Source organism: Coenobita brevimanus, chromosome 51 (genome assembly GCF_032717465.1).
Source record: "Coenobita brevimanus isolate Jiangsu-jjx chromosome 51, ASM3271746v2, whole genome shotgun sequence".
Lineage (NCBI taxonomy): Eukaryota > Metazoa > Arthropoda > Malacostraca > Decapoda > Coenobitidae > Coenobita > Coenobita brevimanus.
This window is the reverse complement of record NC_137004.1, coordinates 37,356,430-37,375,529: the sequence shown is the minus strand read 5'-3', so window position 1 is coordinate 37,375,529 and position 19,100 is coordinate 37,356,430. Positions and strand designations below refer to the sequence as shown.

General features: G+C 40.3%; 1 protein-coding gene across 1 annotated transcript; it reads right to left on the bottom strand.

The window, feature by feature from the left end:
• Positions 1–276: 276 nt before the first annotated feature.
• On the bottom strand, positions 277–17,719 carry Su(fu) (suppressor of fused domain protein). Its single transcript, XM_080272802.1, has 9 exons — positions 17,514–17,719; positions 15,112–15,204; positions 11,086–11,264; positions 9,927–10,155; positions 8,632–8,797; positions 6,533–6,696; positions 5,945–6,070; positions 5,186–5,393; positions 277–1,746 (listed from the first exon to the last, which is right to left on the bottom strand). The coding sequence occupies exons 1-9, from the start codon at positions 17,705–17,707 to the stop codon at positions 1,675–1,677; spliced, it is 1,431 nt and encodes a 476-aa protein (XP_080128928.1). The 5' UTR covers positions 17,708–17,719; the 3' UTR covers positions 277–1,674.
• Between the last annotated feature and the right edge of the window lie 1,381 nt (positions 17,720–19,100).

Sequence of the window (19,100 nt, the reverse complement as noted above, 5' to 3'; positions counted from 1 at the left end):
GTCACCCACAGGCAGAAGGAAGAGGAAAGAATGAAGGAAAGTATGACAGAAGAGGGAGTGTAAAATTACCCACAGGCAGAAGGACAAGGAAAGAATGAAGGAAGACAAAAGAGGATGGAAGGAAAGAAGGATGGAGAGGAAAGGGCAGACACCCAACAGCTGCACTACATCAAGTGAGTGGATGGTGAGTGCCCCCACCTACCACAATGCAATATATTTCCAAGTAAATCTGATTACAATTTATCTTTAATAATCAATCAAAGATTTTATGTGAAGCATAAAACAAGGAATCACACAGGCTTAAGTAAATTCCTTGGGGGTTGTGGCATCATATGGTTCATGAGGTGCAGCAGGCAAAAATGACATCTTTGCTTGCTTTTGGGCAATCATTTTAGGGAGATGCCTGAGGTCTGATTATATCTTCTTGCAAAAGAACATTCCTGCTTAAAATGCCTTATTTTCAAAGATTAAAGACAATTACGGTGTTAAAGAATCCTTCTGAAAGTGCAACTAAGGCTAATGTTGAAAGAGGAAGACCATCTGTGGTATGGAAGACAAAAGTGGAACAGTATCTCCCGACTTCCTCTCCTTTCAGTTCTTCAATAACAAGTACAACCCTAGTTTACCAAGAACAATATAATGCATGCACAATTTGTGCAAGCCAAACTATTGACATTTCAGTAAATGAATGATCATTTACCATAATAAACTTTGCTTAACATTACATACATTTCAAAACACATTTCTCAGCTAATCATCAGTCTTACACTTTTCCTCAATTAAAAGGATACACTGCATCACCTTTCCTTTATGTTCTCTTCCTCAAATGCCATCTTTCCCTGCATGATCCCATTGCAACCTAGATACTGCTCTGTGTTATACAGTACATGCTCGCATTATACAATACAGTAGTGTTATTGTTCTATGAGTATCAATTTTAACTGATTCACAATTTAGTTTCAAGGGGAAGGAACACAGTTACATGAGAACACAAGATAGTAATTTAACTAATAAAATTCAAATGTCACTGTAATGGCTTTTGGGGCCCACAAACATACCATACAGAAACTCCCTACAGTCACGCCAGTCCTAAATGTGATAGCCCTTGCATATCTCAAAACAAACGGTTCAGTAACAGTGACCAAGTAGCGACATGGAAGGGTGTGTGGCTCTGTCTGTTGGTGTGGGGAAGGACCATTGACCCTCTGGGTATGAAATACTATACCTGATAAATAGTCCATGCCCTGAGTCTGATGCAAATTGTGACGCCCTGTGACCACCCTGTGACCACTTAAATGTCGATAAATGTTTAAAATGACACAAGGTTTAATAACAGATCTCAATTTCATGACTAGCACAGAAGATTGCAGACAGTACAGAGTACGATTATTATAATCATACAAAACATATGTATAGTAAGAACACTCTAGTATTACATGAAAATAAACAGAACTGAAAATGCTTCATACAAAGCATTTCAGAGAAATTACTAATGTGCCACAGACTCCGACTAAAAGACAGGGCAGAAACTAACACTCCTCACCTGTTTAAACTACTATAACATCTCTGAGTATCATACAGGTATAAAATTTTAAAAAATCCAAGTACCCTATTTAAGATTTGGCACAATTGTTAAGGCAGCTCTTTGTGAGTGTAGAGTGGAAGATCAGGGTTTCAGGCTTCCTCCGGCACAATAGTTATGGTCAGTTTTTTGTTAGGCCATCGGAATGTTGCTGGTAGTGTTACCTGGGGGGGGAAAAAATTTAAATAATATTGTGCATCTTCCATGTGGAGAGAACAGGAAACAAGAGACTGACTAGGAGGATATATGTGAGTGAGATGGAAGAAGAGACCATGGATGAGATGGACAAATGGTGTGGAGAGGTATATGGGAAAGTGAAGTGCAAGTGGACAGAGTGCAGCCTGATGGAAAAAGACAGGCCCTACCAGGAGGCAATTCATTTATGGCCATCCCTTCCAGGATTAAGGCATACATACATGCATCATCTGATCCTGTGCTGCCCCATGAGGTGCGTAGGAGCCTGGGACTAGGCAAGTTCGTCCTGACATTTAAGATGAGAATGACCAGCCTCACTTATCTCTGAGTGGCATTATATGAGCAATAAACCCTAACCACTCCTTGGATATAAACCAATACAGGTTCAATCTGGATGGAGCGCTGTAATTACCCACTAAACCAACAGGCGCCACAGTCTGGGTCCATGATTACCACCCAGCATAGTTAAGGGTTTCCTGGTGTACAGAACATTTGGCTTGTCACTCACTTAGAGTCACCCATAGACAAAAGGAAAAGGAAATAAAGAAGGAAAGAAAGACAGAAGAGGAAGGATGGAAAGAAGGAAGGAAGATAGGAAAGCGCAGCCATCAGAGAGCAGCACTACAATGAGTGAGTGGATGGTGAGTGCCCCCACCTAGGATTATGGCATCTGACTATAAAATGATAGATACCCTGGAGACAGGCCTTCCCTCATCATTATACTGTATATCATTATCATAAACCTTATTTCCCACTATTAAATGGGGTGGGCAGGAGTCCATAACTGAAGCAAGCACAAGAGGAGGAGAAATATTACCTAACTGCCCAGTAATTTGGGCCACATATCTATGCACTCAATATTTAAGGCATCAAATTTCTTGGCTTTATCCAACAAGCATATGTTTTCCACATTTCAATCTTCTATCAAAACCACAGTACAACCGTCCATCATAACATACACAGCTACTGTTTATATAACACCTGCACACAAGGGTCAGTCATAATTGACTGAGTTCTGATGGAGACTGAATATGATGCATGTATATATGGACAGGTTCACATAAAGACAGTCACAGTGATATGCTGCTCCTTTTAGGTAGTAGCTGACTGGCTACTATCAACCCTGGGAGATGTTATCATCATCATCATAATCATCATGTAATCCTGTACTTCCCCATGAGCAGCATAGGAGCCAGGGGCTAGGCAAGCTGGTTCTGACATTTAAGATGAGAGTGACCAGCCTCTAACATCCCTGAGTGGCATTACATGAGCAATAAACCCCAACCACCCCTTGGATATAAACCTGCACTGGCTCAATCTGATTGGAGTGCCTTAATTACGCACTAAACCACCAGGCGCTATAATCTGGTTACGTGGTTACCAACCAATGTAGGAAATGGTTTTGCAGTGTACAGGAAACCATTTGGCTTATCACTCAGTGTAGTTACCCTTAGACAGAAGGAAGAGGAAAAAATGAAAGAAAGAAAGACAGATGAGGAAGAAATGAAAGAAGAAAGGAAGAGAGGAAAAGTCAGTCACCTGAGAGCTGCACTACAGCGAGTGAGTGGATGGTGAGTGCCACCAACTCTTTCTAAGGCCAGACGCCATAGTCTCATAAGGAGTGGCCATTTGACTTTCAGTTGTTTCACAGGGAGGGGCACTAACCCTCCACCAACCCACTTGCTGGCATGTAGGGAGAACGTAGGGTTTGGTTATATGGTTACCCCCCAGTCTTGTATATGGTTTCCTGGTTTACAGAAAATCATTAGGCTTGTCACTCAATGTAAAGCTACCTGAAAAGGAAAGAAGAGCAATAAGAAGCGACAGGAAAGATGAAAGAAATAGGAAGAGAGGAGTGCAGGCACAGAAAAAGAATGGTAAAGATGAAGGAAGAAGTAGGAAGCACTACATCAAGTGATATCATCAAATGTGTGAAATGTGACTACAAGCTACGGTAAGTAACTAGCTGCACAATCATCAATTACCATATTTTGGCAGGAAACTCAGCCACACATAAATACTGACAAAACATATGTGTAAACTCCAATCTGAAACTTTCATATTGTTTAAAATCTTATGATATAGCTCAGATTTTATTCTTTTTCCCAACAGTTTTCAGAACTTGATTTAACAGTCAGTTTGTAAAAAACTTTGGCTACATCATGGCCAACAGTACAGACGTTCCTTATGAGAAAGCATGGCTTATTTTTTTTATTAACTGTAGTTCTGACTTGTGACTGATACACTAAAGATGCTGGCCATTATAACATTACTGTGGCAAAATCAAGTGTGAAATGGGTCACCATTAACCTGAAAGCACCAACAGTGAAGACAGTAACTTATTCATTCCTTGTATAGAGCTGCCAACTTTTATATTAAATGTCAACTCAAACCAATTCCATAATCAATGTCCTATGAAACTGAGCCTAAGAACTCTTTCAATAATGATGTCACTTCTTCATTCAGAAAATTCAGGTCTCTACGGTAAGTCCAATCTAAGGCACTTCCATTCCATTCACAGAGGTTCACAATGACATTCTTGAATTACAGTATTCTTTTATAATGGATCTCTTCTTAACTGCTGCATTCATCAAAATTTCTTACAAAATTTGCTCATACATCATTTGCACACATATATGTTGCTTCACTATCATATTTCCGGTAATGCTTTCTTCGCAACAACCCTTTCATATCAATCTCGGTGGGTGACATCTGCACTGCCTGAGGTATCTCTAGACTAGCCCTGTTCCAAAGAAACGCTGTAATGAACTGTCACAGAAGTTTATTTCTTCTGGAATTCCTAACTTTCCCTTGATCTACTACCACATTACCCAGAACACTCCTGATATACTGCTTACTTACTGCATCCTTGTTTCTACATAGTGTAAAGTTGCCTGGTCACATCAGGCACTTGCAAGCCGGCCTCACAATTTCTGTCTCTCTCTTTTTTTTTACTACTCATATGCCCAGCTATTCTAATTATTTTTGCCCTTGGCATCAGTATTGTTAACCATCTCTGTAGATGAGCCCTGCACTAACTTCTTAGACTTACAGACATCCCGTTTGCTTTCTACCTTGCTGCTGGGTACTCAGCATCTTGAATCTACCAATATTTTAAAAGCCATCTCTACTAAATTGTCATATCAATCATCTCATTGTCAACATGCTGCTGCAAGTCTGGCTAAGTCTTTCAATCAGCCACAGGTTTTAGGAGCAAAAGACTGATATTTAAACACATCCCTACACCTCTTGTTTCCTCCTAGACTAGTATTTTTCAGGTCCAGTAAGGAGGGTTCCCTACAGAATGATCCTATTAAAGAGAAAATTACTGTACTGTATATACTATGGACAGATGGCTGATACAGATGCCAAGAGAGATACCTATAACATTGCAACAAACTTCCTTACCTCATCTGGGTCAGCTAGATCTGCCAGGTCCTCCACCATGACAGAGAGAAAGTCATCTGGCACATAGACCTGGAGCCAGGGACCCTTGGATGCATATGGAGATGAGGCATCGACAAATGCCCCGGACACTGCAGGCGGTACCAATGTTACCGCACTCATGTCAACCACAGACTTGAAGGTGAAGTGACGACCATGTTTCAGCCGACCTCTGTAACATGTGATAGATGAAAAATTGTATCAGTATAATATTGGCTGACCCCTTCAGTCCAAGGACCTAATCTTTACCCTGTTCTTGCTATCTTCTGACAATTCCATTCAGCTTTTTTTTTTTTTTTTTTTTTTTAATAACTGGAGAGGTCACATACATCTTCCAATATCCCTTCCAAAAGCAGTGGACTCTCCTAAGCTGAACAGAATAATCTGGTAGGAAGTAATATAAAATACAATTTAATTACAAAGGGATGAAAGAGATTAAAACAGCATAAAGACATTGTAATAAGCAATTACCCCACCCAACCATCCACCCATATTACCAATATAAATTTACTTTTATAGCCTATATACAGTATTCATCAATACAGATATACTGAGATCAAATTGTGTCTAAAAAAACTTACTGAATTTGTCTCATTCACATAAATCTTTTTGTCTCATTCACCTAAATCTTTTAATGTTCTTAACGAAGGTGTCAACGTCTATTACTACGTTAAATAAATAAATGTAAAAATAACAAATATTTGTAAGACTGGAAATGCCCACCTGAGTGCAAGCGGAAGGAGAGCTCCAGACTCGAGGTTGATGGTGAGGTGTAGTGATTCCAGGCGGCGTGTAACGAACAGTTCAGCCGAGTCTGTGGTTGCTGCGCTTCCCTCCACATCACCTTCACTGTTGTTAAAAGCAATCAGAGACAACCAAGATTCTCCAGGAAAAAGAAAAAAATTTTGTGTTAGTCTGAATATATAAGTAGTTATGTCACCAGAAAAATATGGGTTAGGCTATCAAGTTGTTTGATTCGGACTACCAGTATTTATCTCGGCTAAAAAACGTTGTTTGACAATTCTCTAAATATGACTAAAAGACTAAACTACACTCACAGCAGCAATAATGGTTAACTTGATTAAGACAAATGGCCACCCCTTACAGGATTATGGTCTCTGGCTATAGATAGATAGCTAGACAGTGCCTAAAAATCTCAAAAGGAATGAGTTTTGTTTCTGTCTTTCTTCTTCTTACTTTCTTTAGAAAGGAAGAGTTTTGCTGGCTTTCACTACTCGGTTTTGTTCTTATCTATCTATCTATAAAAGTCAAAGAAATCAATAAAATAAACAATGAGCCAGCATGACCCACTTGGGCGGCTTGTCCTGGTGTGAGGGTATGGTGGTTGTGGCTCCCTGCAGGAGGCCTTTCTGAAGTGTGCTCCTGATCTGCTCACTCTCCACATGTGAGATTCGTGGGCACTGCTCCCCCTCACCTTCACTCTCTACTCTTGGGCACTGGGGAGTTCCAGGTACCTGAAAAAAGCCCAGTGTAGTACAAGAGCTTGAAGGTGGGAGAAGGTGTTGTAAGAAAAGAAGGTGGAAGGATATGGCACATGTGTGTGTGTGTGTGTGTGTGAGAAAGTCAGGTATGGAAACTGATGAGACTATGAAACAGGTTGAAGAGAAAGCTGAAACTAAGAAAAGAAGATGGAAGGATATGGTACGTGTCTGTGTGGGAAAGTCAGGTATGGATACTGATAAAGATATGAAACTGGCTGATGACAAAGTTGAAAATAACACAAGACTGAGTTGGCTGCATTAATTATGTACTGTTAGAAGCATATGATATCGGACTGACACTGCCTTTTTAACTTAAAGATCAATGGAAAGACTATCTCACCAAAAATGCCAAAGTCAAAAATCTGGAGAATTTCATTTCTGTGGGCACAATGTTAATCATTCTCCCACTTTTGTACTTTCTCTCACTGTTTCTGGGTCCTCTTTCACACCATCTACATGTGGTTCAGTGAGTAATGATGATGATGATGATGATCAATAGGATATGTAACATCTTTAAACAGGAAGTGAAAAAGTTACTACATGACAGTATTGTGATACCAACTCTAACGTACGGAAGAGAAGCTTGGACGTTGTTGGAAGGACACAAGTCAAGAGTGAGAGCAGTGGAAATGAGTTATTTAAGAGGAGCCTGTGGAGTCACATGGAGAGATAGGCTGACGAATGAGGATATAAAGGAACGTTGTGGTGTTGATGTGGATGTGATAGGGAGCGTTATGAGGAACACACTGAGGTGGTTTGGCCATGTGGAGAGGATGGAGGGTGAAAGGCTGACGAAGAGAGTGTATGTGAGTGAGGTGGAGGGGGGAAGAGGGAGGGGGAGGCCGAGGATGAGATGGAGGGATGGGGTGGAGAGGTACATGAGAGAGGGGGGTGTGAGTTGGGAGCAGGGCAATGAAATGGCGGGGGACAGGGCGACTTGGAGGCGATTTGTTTGTGGCCACCCCAAACGGGATTGAGGCGTCTGGCATTAGATAGATAGAGATAGATAGATGTTTGTGCTTCAGTTTCCCAATGGGCTCTCCTACTTGGGTGTTTTCCTACTCCTAGATTCTACCCAGTTCCTATCTTGCTGAGAAATAGTGTTCCAATGATTATGATGATGATGATGATGATGTATATGTAAAGATCACTTACAGTGAGCTCTTGTTATAAGCCCCTTTTTATTTTTTTCCCCTTTTCATTTTGATATAAAGTTCACCATAAATTATGAAAAAATTGGATTCCTTATTCAAATACCAGTAGTACATATACAAAGAAGACAGCTGCCAGCCTAACACACCATACAGTACCAAATGTGCAGAAGAAGCCTTGATACTCTGAAATACATCCATTCATTCATTATGTAATAAAACGAGGACTAGTTCTACATGAAATATTAAATTACTTTTTAAAATGGTAACAGGCAATCCTTATTACCCACTATATTATCTCTTCATTCGAATAACATACCGGCAGCTTTTATTATTGTTACTTTCAGACCACTTTTTTTTTTTTTTTTTTTAAATTCAGCCTAACCCCTTCAATCTGGTGATGAATTTTTCAAGTTAATTCATGATGCTTCTAGATTAGCTTACTCAACACAGGAAAGATTTCTGGTAAAGGGGGTTAATGATGGCTATCTTTCATGCTTTATCTCAAAAGTCTCACTTAAGCTGAACAAAGTTGCTTTAAGATAGGAACAGCTAAATAGTAGATGTGCAAAATGATTGAAGGTGTTGAGAGACTTCAAACTAGACAGGTTAGCTTTCACTACCCCCACCAGTATGAGAGGTCTTTCCTAAGCTGAATAAAATTGCCCACACAAAGTAAGGATAAAATAAAAATAACATTCTAAGGCTGAAATGGGTTAAGTTCTTCAAGAGAACATACAACCTTTGGAACACCCACCATACTGCCTATTTCAGTCTCTGCCCAGGCTATCCTGGAGGACACCCCAGAGAGATTTGACCCTTCGTTTTCAATGCCATTTTCTACCTCCTCAGCCACGGATGGTTCCAGTTCATAAATGCTCTCCCCTCGTCTCATGTCAGTCACCAACCATGGGCCACCAGCACTGTAAAGCAGCTGCAGCTGAATCCATACTGTTTAAAATAAAATAGTGAAAAAAAAAAAAAAAAAAAAAAAAAAAAGGGGGGGGGGGTAATAATCACAGCTGTGATAACATCTCAGATGATATAATTTGGCATCCCTACCTGGTATCCCCCTTTTTACTTAAGATATGATGGACTGACTAACTGGCTGGTCAATAGGCCTATGCAGTTTGTCCAGGCTATTAGGAAAAATAATGCTGATGCTGTGGCCTGTGAAACATGGATTCTGCGGACCTGAATTACCTATGTAAGAATGATTTTTTTCATTGATTTCACTGGGAATGGTGTTGATACAGTACTACTCCCACTTTCATATCCTTCCTTTCCTTGTTTCTGGATACTACTTCACCCCATATTTATGAAAAAAAAAAAAAAAAAAAAAGTTCAGGGCGATGATGCTAAAAAGCTACTTGTATCTGGTAACTATCAATCTATTTAAAAAAAAAAAAAAAAAAAAAAAAAAAAAAAGTAGCCACAAGAGTATCTCACCTGCTATACCAGTTAGCTGACTTCCATAACAACAATGGTAAGAGAGGGTCCTATAATACCCCTGGTGAGGTACAGGTGTAACATCAGACTACTGTGATTAAGAACATTCAAGGGCAGGTGATTGGTTTATGACCTTATAGGCTTTAAATGGTCAAATGCCTCCAACCAATGCACACAACACCCTGACTGGTATCTCAAACCTCCAATGACCAGACAACTGTCTACTATGATATGTCATTAAAACATAGGTACAGCTTTTAACTGGAGATGCTTCTTTTTTTTTGTTTTTGTTTTTTTTCATTTCTAAGATGCTGATTAACTACAAACACCCATTTTAAAGAAAAGTTTGTTTCAGCTCATTACAGAGTTAGTCAGAAATTAGTGTCTTTCATGCTTTTCATTATTTAATCATAACATAAAATGGTTCTCTGACAATCATGTTGTGTGTAAGGAAGCATTTTACCTGCACACATCCTAAACTTAAACTTATGGATAATCAGAGATTTCTCTGAGCTGACTGAATAGTATATGTGTTTGATCATGCATGGGTCAAAAGAGAGATGCCTGTCCATCTAGCTAAGATATCAAAGTGAATTTTTTCACCTGGGCATCCTCTTCATAATATCCAGCACCCCAACACCATTCCAATGTTGGGCTGCCCTGAGCTCCTCTGTGGTGATGCCCACAATTTGCACAAACTGCACAGAACCACAAGGGGTGGTGACTGAACCCAACTGAGGGTCCTCAGCCATCAACATGTGCTGCACCCGAGACTCACTGTTGTCTAAGGGGCAGTGCCAGGACACATGGTCACCAACACACAGAAGTGACTCTGTAAATTGAATAATAGGTCACACATACTAAGCAAAAACTCTGGATATGAAAGATGCCACTGTGAATAACAAAACCAGCCACTTTCATATTAGCTCCACTAAGGCATTGCAATTCAAGACAATGTTACCATAGTCCAGTCCACTGAAGGGTAGGAAACTAGCCTACAGCCTGGCAATATAACCATCACTTCAGCCTAAGTATCCTACTACTAAACCAGGTGAATATCCAAGCAATTATAATAAAGACTGACTTTCTTTTACCTCTTCTGGATCCCACCTAATCATCACTGGAAAACAGGTTTAGGAGGATGATAACGAAATATAACTTAATGTGCACAGGACTAAATGAGGAATCATAACATGCAAGCACCTAACAAAACAGATATAAAATGCAAATATGAATAACTAAGCCTATCTTATACAATACGTGAAAATGCCAGATGGAACCAGGAAAAGTCATCTAGGAGCATTTGTGACTGTGTGAGTCAAAGAATGTGCAACTTAGCAATGAATGAGGAAGAAAGCAAAGGTGAGTGAAGCGGCTAATAGATCTGAAGTTACCATTATCATTTCAATAGCAGGGATTTCCCAGAGCTGAATGAAAATCACTCTACATTACTGCAGCTAGTCTATAACTCCTAATTGTACCTCAACCAATGCAAAGGGTTATTACAATATACTGTATGTTGTAAAATATACCTTTTGTATGCAATGATAAACTCGTATTCTATTCTAGCTACAGCAATGCCTGTACTGATACCAAACATAAAGGTTCACAATGCAAACAAAAGAACTATGGTATAACTACTGTCCAATGCATGCCACTGCTGTCATTTGAAGACATTCTAATCCTACACATCAGTTATTTCAACATGTCATTCCAAGTCACAGTGGCTATATCAAATGACTGAAATGAGAAAGTACCACACCTGACTGGAAGACATATTTAGCAAGTGCCTGCATGATGGCTGCAGGCCACGTAGGGGGGCTCTTCTCCCCATCCTCACGTTTCAACCGCATCGTTAGCTCAAAGCCAAAACCACTGGGGCTCCCAGGTCCAGTGTTTTCGTGCACACGTCCATCCCCATGAAGGTCAGAGCACCCAAAACTGGGGATATAGTGAAGGATAATCAAGCAGAACTGGTTTCATAATAGCTACAACACAGTAAATATAGCTTGCTTATTTTCCCAGCGTGTCAACAGGTGGGTTGGTGGAGGGTTAGTGCTCCTCCCTGTAAAACAACCAACTAAAAGTCAAATGGCCACACCTTATGGGATTGTGGCATCTGGCTACAGACAGATAGAAATATAGCTAATGCTCTTTCTGATATTCTCTCATGAATGAAAACTGGGCAGTGAATGGCATATTAAAAATGTTTAAAAGCTACAGAAATTATTTTTTTCACAACAACTGCTAGCATAAGGAGGATATACTGTAGAGCAAAAGCTAAAAAAAAATTATGGGATGATAAAAGGTGCTTTTGGAGTATGATGTACCAACCTATACCATAATGGATTACAACAAATGAATGGAGCTGGTACGATCACATTCAACGAATGCGCATAACAGAGGACAAGGCACGAAAGTATATCCCTTAAAAAGACTGAGGGTACTGTTGAAAGAGGAAGAATTCATGTAGTGTGGAAGATGTAAAAGAAGAAAGCAGAGCAATATATTAGCGCCAGAGGAGGAGGAGGAGGTAGTGGTAAGACCAAAATTGGCCTGGAAGCAGCCATCATGACCATCCTCTACTGAGAGGTTCCCACAATGATGCATGGGATCAAGAGTTGAAGGAGACATAGAAAAATTACTTTCCCTGCCAGAATTATTCAAATCAGATGCTGACTGCTAGTAATTTGAGGACTGTATCAACATATTTACTGTAATATGATGTTAGACACTGTATAAGAAGATTAACCAATACATGCATTCTCTAAACTCACAGACCTGATTGGCTTAGAGGGTTGTAGGCCATCTGACACCATGACGATCAGGTGGCCTGAATATATGGGAATTTCATTTGTGACGGTCTTTTTTTTGCAACCATAGTTACACCAGAACTGAAAACTCACTGTAGTATAATGAAGTGAATGTCTTGTCTGGCAGATTTACAATAATTCAATATCGAAATTACTTTTCAGTGATTATGGGTGTCCCACAAGATTAAAAAAAAAAATAAAATTCAGTGTGGCTGGTGGGCCTAGGGATGGCAATGCAAAAACCGCACCAGGGTCTGCAAGAGGAATGCCTGGGCACTGATTAGTGATACTTTCATTGTTTCGTTTATAAAGGATCCAACAAGCACTGGTTGCCCTTGGCCACCCAACGCAGCTCTCTATGCTGCACAATCCCTGGCAGCCTCGTTATGCAGTCCCTTATCCCTGACGTAACACAATGGCCTCATCCCAGGTCTTTTTCAGTCTGCTTATGCTAACTTTACTCTCAACGTCCACACCTCTCACCCTCTGCACACACTTGTCATCTTCTATCCTCTTCACATGCCCAAGCCATCTCAATCCACCCCTCCTCATAATAACACTAATCCATTCAAGTCCTATTATGCCTCTCAACTTTTCATTTGCAATCCTAACCCCATCAGGCTTCTCATTCAAGGATGCACTACACATCCAACTAATCATCATCATCATCTCTGCATGTTTAAGACTATGAATATACTCTTCCTCTATCACCAAGGTCTCACTACCATACAGTGTTACACTCCTAACATGCCACATACAAGGACCCCTTAGCATGGAAGGAAAGCCCACTCAGTGTCAGGAGAGGCAACAGCTCCTTAAACTTCTTCCAACCACTCATGACCTTAGCAACAGCCCTACCTCTAGCACACAACATGCTTCTAAAATAACAAAACTCCTTCACACACTCAAGAGACTCTCCAGCAAGAACTGTCCTCTCTCTGCATGCTCTCCCTTATACACTGCACACATGCACTCAGAATTATGCATTATTTTTCAGCCTACCTATAATACCACTAATTCTCTCTATCACCGCACAAGACTGAGTTACTTCCTACACTCTTTTGGTAAACTGCACATGAACAAACTCCCCATGCTTTGACAGTACTGTCACCAGCCCTATATATCATCACTGTGTGTGTGTGTGTGTGTGTGTGTGTGTGTGTGTGTGTGTGTGTGTGTGTGTGTGTGTGTGTGTGTGTGTGTGTGTGTGTGTGTGTGTGTGTGTGTGTGTGTGTGTGTGTGTGTGTGTGTGTGTGTGTGTGTGTGTGTGTGTGTGTGTGTGTGTGTGTGTGTGTGTGTGTGTGTGTGTGTGTGTGTGTGTGTGTGTGTGTGTGTGTGTGTGTGTGTGTGTGTGTGTGTGTGTGTGTGTGTGTGTGTGTGTGTGTGTGTGTGTGTGTGTGTGTGTGTGTGTGTGTGTGTGTGTGTGTGTGTGTGTGTGTGTGTGTGTGTGTGTGTGTGTGTGTGTGTGTGTGTGTGTGTGTGTGTGTGTGTGTGTGTGTGTTTACTCTCAAACCCTAGTACTCCATTCCATTTCTTCACCTCGTAAATCTTTTCCCTGACTTCCTCTCATTCTCTGTGATCAACACTAAGTCATCAGCATACAACATCCCATGGGAGTCCAGTTCTAAAGTCAACTGAGAGGACTTCAAGCACCATGAGAGACAACAAGGGGCTTATGAGTGACCCCTGATGCCTGTCAACATTCACAGAAAACTAAACACTCAAATCCCCATTCACCCTAACCTGTGAGCAAGCACCCTTGTGTACTGTCATAACCACTCTAGATGCATGTGAACATTCACAGAAAACTAATCATTCAAATCCCCTTTCACTCTCACCTGCGAGCAAGCACCCTTGTATACTATCATAACCACTCTATCTGGCCACTCCTAGGTCCTGAGCCTCCTCACTGTTCATTCACCACCTCCCTTGGAACTTTGTCAAAGGCCTTCACCAAATCAACAATGTACAGCTCCCTCTTCTTCCCATGTATTTTCCTGAATACAATAAATATGCAGCACTGGAAGTTACAAACAACACAACAGATGAACAATGCAGTGTATGAGTAATAACAAAAGTAGCTGTGCTGTCATAATAATAATTAAATATCTGAAGAACTGATTATTACTATAACTACAATACTGGATGTCATACAAACAACATATTTCATTTACTTTCTAAACCTTTAATTAGGTCCACTACTACAAGTCATCACACACAAAGGAAATAAACAGTTTTCATTCTGCTTACTTACATTCAGCACATGCACTTTCCTTGTGTTTCACTGTTACCAGAAGTTATTCGTCTAGCCACTGGCTGAACTGAACCAACAAAGATATGTCTGAAGGGGATTGATGCAAAAACTCGCAAACAATTCATTCAACCTCTACTGTTGCCCTTCACACCAAAACACATACCGGTATACCCAGTACTCATCTTATGTGTCTAACTCTCATAATACAAAAATCCTTTACCACAATTTCTGCGAATAGTACTGTAGACTACTGTGTTCATATCTATGATTACGTGAGCCAGTATGAGTAGTGCGATGGAATGAGGAACAGCTGGGTAAGAATAATGCCACACCTATGCCATTTAGCAAGAACTCTGTTGAATGACCATTAATAATATAATATCAGGAAGCAGGTATATGTAACACCTCACAGTACTGTTGGTTTATCAGTATTCTCAGGTAACGAATTCATACAACACACTCACCACTAAATTCAAATAAATTTAAATTTAATGACACATTATCATCATTCAAACTTTATACTGCAATACTATCCACAGGGTAGGACAGAACTGAAAACAAGAGGAATGCATAAAATCAGTATGATGAAAGCTGTTATCACAATACAGTGCCAGTTCACAGCAAACTGTGTCATACATCCATTCACTAATCTTTTAAGCCATTAAATTTAAATGGGCTGATAAACCTTTTACACACTGGGTATACATAATAAACGACTAACCTTACATAGTGCCAATGAGGAGGAATGTCCATCTTGGGATTACCAGGGTTGGCATACATGCTGATATAGTCAAGAGGATCTGGTCCACCAAGCCTGAGGAGGAAGCAATGACTCTCTCACAAACACAAGTACTGGTGCTGTAACTTTTTTAGTATATAAAGGAAGAACCCATGACTAAGTCTGAAAAGGAAATCTTTTCCAAAGTGAAAGCCAAATTCAACTGTTATAGTACATCACACACAAACTACCTGCACTTTACCTTATTCCGTCATCTACACCATCTGTCATCCAGTTTTTTCTTGCCACATCAGAAGCATGACAGCCCAGGGCTACACCACTTCATCCTGGCATTTAAGGGTTAAACAACCAGCTGCTTGTCCTGTGAGGCACTATGAAAACAATATACCCCAACCACCCTCTGATGTACTGCACTGTCATCCCTTACTGGCCACATCCAGTTGGAATGCCTAACCCACTAAACCAGTGTATATCTGGCTATACAGTACAGATATTTTAATTTTGTTACTGCCAGATGATTGTATCAAGTTTTGGGGTTGGTTCCCATTCTAAATGGATTAAAAATAGTCTCCAGTAATATACGAATCCTTTCAGCACACATACTAGCTTACCGTATCTATTTCATTACTGCTACTCCCCCAGACGATCTTAATCAGCTCATGAGTGGGTTCCTGTCATCAAAAGGTTAAGCTCAACATTCATGAACAGTAAATTAATAGCCCAAAAGATGGTAAAAACTGGTACCTCTGGAGACAATCCACTGATGATTACTGCATCACAAGCTTTATTCAGCTGAAATACCACTACCAGTACAGGACCAGGTATCCATTACTAAGGTTTTGAAATGTGATATATCTCTAATAAAATTCTAATACTGTACTTTATCGCTGAAGTACGAATGATATACTAAAACATGTGATATCAATGTCTGGCATGGCCCATGGGTAAAGAAATATGTACAGTATTTGGTGCAATAATAAACTGTGGCTTCATTTAGCCTTGGTGGTGGCAACCATCATCCACTCACTTGATGTAGTGTTGCCTACTTCTTCCTTGACTTTTATCATTCTTTTTCTGTGTCTGCCCTCCTCTCTTCCTGTACCTCTGATCTCTCCTGTCACTTTTTATTGGTCTTCGTTACTTTTCTGGTGGCTTTACACTGAGTGATAAGCATAATGGTTTCTTGTAAGTTAGGAAACCATTTTATGCTAGGTGGTAACCATATAACAACCCATACATGTTCCCTACATGTCAACAAGTGGGTCGGTATGGGGTTAGTGCCCCTCCCTATAAAATCACCAAGATAATTCAGAGACACATGGTCACCCCTGACAGGATTATGGCATCTGGCTGTAGATAGGCAGATAGATAGTTTCATTATTACAATCATATTTGCCTTCTAGCAACACATAACAAACTATCTCACCGTATACAGACTAACCGTATAGCATGTATTATGTTTGTGCATGCACAAACTACTGTACTCTATGCACAAAGCACCTTATATCACACCCCATTTGAATGTAGAAACCAATATTTTAATAAAATTAAAATGAGGGTTACTATGTGCACTATGCACCATCACTCATCTACAAAGAAGGCTGTACACTGAAGACCATGGATATAATAAAAGGTACTTTGTACGCTGAGTCACATGCATCAAGTTCGTGCATACATTGTGTACCCTACACCACATTCTGGGCCTTTAGGTATACTGTCTAATACTGTACTACACCTGTCAATTCCTATGACATACAAAGGGACAGTGTGTCTACAAATCAAACTGCCGCTATGTCTACCGCAGAAAATGACATAGTTAGTATTATATATCTAGAGACCAAGGATGTGGAATAGGATAATGTACTGCACTTTTATGCAAGTACGAACTTCACGCATGACGCACTGATGTGGTTGTTTAATATGGCAAGGCACATGTCAAATGATTTTGTTCACCCCTGGTAACACACCTGCAACCAACCTCTACGATGTCAGAGTTCACAGACAGCAACATGGTAATTTTTAACCATTCCTGGGAACAACTGTCCAGAATAGAGGTACCAGTGTATGGCTTTTGTGAGACTTCACACACCCTCAATGAAGTATTGGTTATCTATCATAACAGTAGGCTACTAAAATCAAGATAATGTAACAAATATCATAATTCTCCACTTACATAAACACGATAATAAAATTCTTCTCCCTTGCAAAATGGACAGTTTTGCAATACATTTGCATCCCAACACCAGTGTTAATAATCAACTCAGCATTGTTAATAACAAATAACAACAGTTAGGATATTATATTACAGTTGACCTGTAAACTCTGCCAATACAGTTTCAGCTTCAACTGCAAATGTTAGTACGGGGAGGGACAATATAAATTACCAGTACTTGACAAGAGCTGTGACTTGGAGTGGGTTGGGCTGGTCGGGGTAGATGCTCCGACATTTTGCATATAACGCCTCCAAACTGGCAGGTATAGCTGCTGGTGCCTCCATCCCTGCACCAGCTTGCTCCTGCCCCGGCGCCTGTACCTGTCCACCGCCAGGAATCGAACCCTGCCCCTCCTTCCAGTCCATGGCCAAGAATATACTCGCCTCAGACGAAAAGGACAAGTATAAACGGATGCAATGTAGGAAGAAAAACAATTGTTTATAACCTACTTGAACAAATGAGCATCATGAGTCACCTGATATATTTGATTGAAACGTTTGTTGATATTTTATTTCTTTTTCTGAATAAGTCAACAAAATAATACAATATATTTTTTCCCCGCAATACTTATCTACTTCCGAACAGTACAGAGGATGCGGTTTCAAGATTTTATTACGTCTTATAAATTGATTCCCGATATATATATATATATATATATATATATATATATACTTTTCTGACTACGAAGTACTAAGCTGCCGGCCCATCAACGTCTAATTCAGATATTTCTCTGCACGCACCATTTATGGTTTGGTAGGTACAGTAAAATGATTTCTACCTAGGGTAATACCCATAGAGGAGGTAGCTGTACTAACCTATATACTAGAATACTGAGCGAAAAAAATCACAACAGGCTCCAAGGCGTAAGTTACGGAGATGAGTACCTTGGCAAAGCGCCACTTTACCTTTTACCCTTTTACCCCGCATACATTACCTGACCCTCGCCAAACAATATTCCACCTCCAAATATTCATGCTCTAATGCTGAAGGAAGACCTACATACCCATGTCATGCACAGGGCAATACAACACCTGGTCAGGACACTACACTGTAAGCTTCCTTCTCCTGATGTCCATCCATCAAAGGTATCCTTAAATGGAGTCCATCCATCAAAGGTATCCTTAAATGGAGCTGATTGAGTTCACCTTTCTTGGCATAGATCAAAACATCACCCAGCCCTCCTAAGATTTCAGCTTCTATTTGGGTTGTGTGGAATCATAGACAATACATGCCCCACTTGTATAGTAGGCTCACACAACATAACACACATAGTCTAGCGCAGCACAGCACATGCCGCTCAATGACGCAGATACATCAACAGTGTATGGAACCTGTGGGCAGTCCACAAAGAGGAGGTTACTTATCTTTAGTTGACAAGTCTGCTTGGTCAGATGGATCAGGGTTAAGCAACAGTATTTATTATTACTACTGATACTACTGTTTTTATGTATTTTTTTATCCTAGTGGGTTTGTTTTTATAATGCATTGTGCACAGTTTTATTAGCCTAGTGTTACTGAAGTTAATTACAGTGTGTATACAAGGTATGTACTGTATTGTTATTGTACTGTGCACACATGTATTATCCTATAAGCAACGTTGGGTCTGGTTAGTTCTTGGATGGGTGACCGCCTGGGAACACCAGATGCTGTTGGCATCCCTACGTGTCAGGTGGGGTTGGTGGAGGATTAGTGCCCCTCCCTGTAAAACAATTAACTCTAAGCCATTGGCCACCCCGTCCGGGATACATGGCGTCTGGC